The 5,171-nt window shown below is 58.6% G+C and overlaps 1 protein-coding gene across 1 annotated transcript in view; it reads right to left on the bottom strand.

Annotated features, from left to right (window-relative positions):
• TNXB (tenascin XB) overlaps positions 1-5,171 on the bottom strand; it is an 85,461-nt gene that overhangs the window by 36,324 nt on the left and 43,966 nt on the right. The window contains 2 exon segments of the mRNA XM_027774133.1: positions 249-542; positions 4,858-5,128. Of these exon segments, the coding sequence (XP_027629934.1) occupies positions 249-542; positions 4,858-5,128 (565 nt within the window).

Raw genomic sequence — 5,171 nt, forward strand, 5'->3', positions numbered from 1 at the left:
GACGGAAAGGGCTAGGGGGCGGGGGAAGAGGCCAAAAGGGCTAGGGGGCAGGGAAGTCCCAGCCCCGGGGAGGAGCTGGGGGCCCTATACAGAACAAGACTCCCAGGAGCCTGGGGAGGCCTGCAGGGCCACTGAGGCAGGGCCTCGCCCTTCGGTGAGAGAACGGTGGTGCTGAGGCAGGGCTAGGAAAAGGGGCTCAGGGAGATGTGAGTGAGTGGAGCTGGGGCCTGATTCACCCCCTTACCCACCTGTCATGGCGACCACGGAGACGGGGCCCCTGCGCTGCCCGTCAAGCACTCCGTAAAGGTTCATCCTGTATTTTCTGGCAGGTTCCAGGTCAGGGACCGTGACCTCACGCTGCTCTGCAACCACAGGCACCTCCTGGGACTGCTCATCCCTGTCCTTGTACTGGACCACGAAGGAGTCAAAGTGGCCCTCAGGGACTGTCCACGAAAGGCTCACGGAGGCAGAGGTCACGTCTGTCACTGTCAGCTCCCCAAGGCGTGGCTCCAGTGGGGCCTCAGTGGCCGGAGGGGTCTCTTCTGGATGTGGGACAGAGCGAGAGGCGTTGTTAGAAAAATACTGTCTTTTCTCTTGGTAGTCATTTTTGTTGTTAAGTTTTTTAGTTTTTTTGCCATCGGGTGTGTGCACTTCTCAGTGAAACACGGAGAAAGGGAAAGTGAGAAATCACCCCCCGGGTGAGTGGCCACTTCATAATCCCTTCTCCTTATCTTCTCTTGGGATTTTGGGCACTCACATGTACACACCTGGTGTGATTTTCAAGCTGCCGGGTCCAGGACTCGAACTGTGGCTAGCCATGTGGGAGTCCAGCACCTTAACCATCATGCCACCTGCTGACCACCCAGCCCCCACCCCCCGACCCCGTAGTGCCCACCAGGTGGTATTTTTTTTTTTTTGGAGAGATTTTCACTGTAGGGCGCGTGCGCTCGCCAGACAGACAGAGAGAGAGACAGAGAGACATAGAGACAGAAAGTGAGAAATCACTCCCCAGGGGGGATGGCCACGCTGCAATCCCTTCTCCTCCGTTCTCCTCTCGGGATCTTGGGCACGCACGCACACGCGCCCGGCGTGAGTTTTAAGCCACCGGGTCCGGGACACGAACCGCGGTCGACTACGTGGGAGTCCAGCGACACAGCCACTACGCTAACTGCTGGTTCCCCGCCCACCAGGTGGTTTTGATGTCGACGGGCAACGTCTGTCTGGCAGGTAAGTCCCTGCCAGGGGTCCAGGGCTGTGCTTGCTGCAGAGGGGGGTCGACAGTCATGGAGACCCTGGGAAGGCGGCTGAAATTCCATCTGTATGCCAATGTCCCAGCCGCTCCGACCCCTGGACTCATGCTGGCTCGACATCTTCCTTGCACGCCTGATTGGTAACTCAAACTGGCAAGTCCCAAACTGGCTCCTGAACCCACCTGGCAGGGGCTCCCTCCAGCACCTCCCCAGCTCAGTAAGTAACTCAGTCCTCCAGCTGCTCCCGTCAAAATTCTGGGAGTTACCTTTTTTTTTTTTTTTTTTGGAGAAGTTTTTGCTATAGGACGCATGCACTCGCCAGAAAGACAGAGAGAGACAGACAGACAGGAAGCGAGAAATCACCCCCCAGGGGGGATGGCCACGCCGCAATCCCTTCTCCTCCGTTCTCCTGTCAGGATCTTGGGCACGCACACACACGTGCCCAGCGTGAATTTAAGCCACCGGGTCTAGGACTTGAACCACGGTCGACCACATGGGAATCCAGGGACATAGCCAGTACGCTAACTGCTGTTCCCCTGGGAGTCATCTTGAGTCCTCTCTTACACCTCATTTCTGCCCCACAAGTAAGTCCTGTTGTCACTTCCACCACGGCCCTCTCTGAGCACAGAGCACCACCGAGCACGGTGGGATTAACATGATGGACTGGATTAACACCAGGTCTCCTTCCTTCCTCCCTGGCCCCACCTTGGTCCGCTCAGTGGGCAGCCAGCGGGATCCTGGTGACACGTTAGCAGAGCCTGTCCCCACGGCGGCTTCCCTCTCACTCAGAGCCAAGGCCTCGCGATGGCCTCTGAGGCCCCGTCAGCCCCACGCTTCACCCCCCTGCAGGTCAACCCCCACCACACTGCACACACGCGGGCCCTCCCCTCCACCTGGGTGCGCTTTCCGCAAGACCAGGTGACCCTCCGCCTCCTCCTTCAGGTCTGGCCTTTTCAGTGAGGCCGCCACATCTCCCCTGGGGGCACTGCTTTTCTCCGATGCCCTTGTCACCTCCCAGACAGTACCACTGACCCTCAGAGCCAGGAACATGAGCCAGTGCCAGGCAGGGGCACTGCCTGTTCTGGGCCGTGTCCCAGCGCCTGGCACGCAGTGGGTGCCCAGCACATGTCAGTCACTGGGCGAGCTCAGGTCTGGGCAGGACCCACCACTTCCCACCATCCTGGAACAAGCGCTCCCCACTACTGACCGAACTGGAATGTGGTCCAAGAGGCAAAATGGTGGGGGCTTCCATGGCAGGGCGAGGCGAGGCGCGAGGCAGGTGAAACCTGCTCACAATGGCCAGCAGGTGGCATGGAGGTTAAGGTGCTGGACTTCCACCTGGCTGACCACAGTTCACGTCCTGGACCTGGAAGCTTGCTCCCTCTCTGTGTGTGTGTATCTGGCAACTATAGCAATTTAAAAGTAGTAATAATAATAATATTAATAATAATAATAAATAAAATGGAATGAATAATTCTTTGAGAAAAAAAAAAACAGGCCAGTGGGTAGGCCTCAGGCAGAAATGAGTCTGGCTGGGGAGGGCGAGGATGGAGGCCTGAAGAAGGATGGGAGGGACCAGCGTGACCCCAAGTGCTGGGCCTCCCCTAGGCCAAGCCCTTCCTTCTAGCCTGGTTCATCCCTGCATCCACACCCTGCTTGGTTTCTGCCTGCGAGGGAATAGAACCGGCCTCACCATCCAGCCTGACTGCGGCTGCCCCAGCTTAACGGGAGGCGGCGAGATTACGGCCATTGGGCTGGACAGTCCCCCACACCCCCGCTGCGCTTCGGTCCGTCTGTCTCAGTTTGGAAGTGTTTCTGACTAGCTCCACACAGTTCTCTGGCAAGGGCGGAGTGCCAGGCATGGCTGGGTGCCAGGCACGGCCCCAGCTCCGACGTGCACACGGGTGCTCGCTTCTTTCTTAAAGGGCCGCTTCCACCTACCCAGGACATGTAAAACACATATTTGAAAACGTCTAGCATCAGAGCGGGAATACTGACACTCAGACACGCCACAGCGCCACCTCTAGGCCGTGCTCGGGCCGGGCGGATGGACTCTGTCTTGGAGAGGAGGAAGCTGAGAGCTGACAAGTGGGGAGGCCAGGAGCAGGACTCCGTCCGTCCTTCGGATTCCCAGACTCAGCTTCCCCTACCGCACTGCCTCTTCAGTGCCTGACAGGGCCCGTCCTTACCACAGGGACCACTGGGCCTTACAGAGCCAGTGTGGGTGCCTGGGACAGAGGGTCAGACCAAGGGCCACTCCAGAAAGAACCCTGGCAGCAGGTCCTGGTCCCGGCACGCCCTCACTACCTCATGCCTGAGATACGATTCAGGGTGGCTTCCCCTCTGACTCCTCAGTGTTGACTGAGGCAACAAAAAGAAATCGGGGATGGAAGATTCTGGAAACGAAGACAGCTAAGTCACTATGAGGTCCCGCTTTGTGGGAATAAAGAACTCATGTTCTGGGGACCGGCAGATGGCGTAATGGTTAGTGGCTGGACTCCCTCATAGTTGACTGTGGTTCAAGTCCCAGACCTGGCGACTTAAAACTCATGTGCGGAGCCGGCAGGTGGTGCAGTGGTTAAGGGCACTGGATTCCCACATGGCCGACCACGGTTCGAGTTCCAGACCTGGCTGCTTGCTTTCTCACTTTCTCTCTCTCTCTGTTCCTCCCTGGTCAAAATAAAATAAATAAATTAATTAAATAAAGTTAAATAAATAAATAACTTCCCGCCAGGTGTATGTGTGTGTGTGCCCAAGATCTCGAGAGGAGAATGGAGAAGGGATTGCAGCGTGGCCATCCCCCTGGGGACAGATATCTCTCTGTGTCTCTCTGGCGAGTGCATGCACCCTATAGCAAAAACAGCTACTTAGAAAAAAGAGAACCAGTATAAAAGAGAACCCGTATTCTGGAAACCTCCCTGTTTCTCTACAGAGAATCTTTTGTTTAAAAATGAAAGATTAATTTTTAATCTTTCCCCTTATGCTAAAAGTTGAAAACGGTGTGTCTTTGTCTGTGTGAGCACAGGGGAAAGGGGACAGGCCTCGCTGTGACCTCGCTGGGTGGCTGGGGTGTCCCACTCTGCCTGTTGGGCTGAGGCACCACGGGGAAGGTGCCAGGCCCTCCGTGTTGGCCCGGAACTGTAAGGATTCTTGGCTGCAAACGCAGGGTGAGCGCTGGGGACGGATTCGAGCTGCGCTGAAGAAGCGGCCAGTGCCTCAGCCATGACTGACGGCAGAGCCGACCCAGCCAGACGCAGCCCCAGAGAGAGGGGAATCGCACGGATCACAGCCGCGGACGCTGACAGCGTCTGACTCCGTGCCAGGCCCGCTCTTAGGGCTTCCTGCCATTGACTCCCCTCACCCCTGCGGCAGTTCTGTGAGGACCGTGCTGGCCTCGATCCACAGACATGGCAAGACTGCACAGAAAGCATGAAGTTGCTCAGGACCGGGAAAGCTGGCTGTGCCCCTCGCCCCGGGGCCTGCTCTTCCTGGGTCCTCTCCAAGCAGGGAGGGCCTCCTGGTTCCAGTGGAGTGGGAGAACAAGGGCCCCCGGGGAGCCAGGGGCCAGCAGGAGGAGGGAAGCAAGCCAGGACCCCGCCGCACTCACCGGTCACGCCCACGGTGGACACGGGGCCCACGCGCCGGCCCTCGTGGAGGCCGTACAGGTGCATCTTGTACTTGCGCCCAGGCTCCAGGCCCCCCACGGTCACCTCGCTCTCCTCGCCCCCGACACGCACCACCTGGGGCCGCCCGTCCCTGTCCTTGTACTGGACGGTGAAGGAGACAAAGCGGCCCTGGGTGACGGTCCAGGAGAGGCTCAGCGAGTCTGGGGACGATCCTGTCACCGTCAGCTCCCCCAGGAGCGGCTCCTCGGGGGGGTCCCGGGGCCCCACCCCGGGCCCCCGGGGGGCGGGGGGGGCT

Source organism: Tupaia chinensis, unplaced genomic scaffold (assembly GCF_000334495.1).
Source record: "Tupaia chinensis unplaced genomic scaffold, TupChi_1.0 Scaffold000403_1, whole genome shotgun sequence".
Taxonomy (NCBI): Eukaryota; Metazoa; Chordata; class Mammalia; order Scandentia; family Tupaiidae; genus Tupaia; species Tupaia belangeri.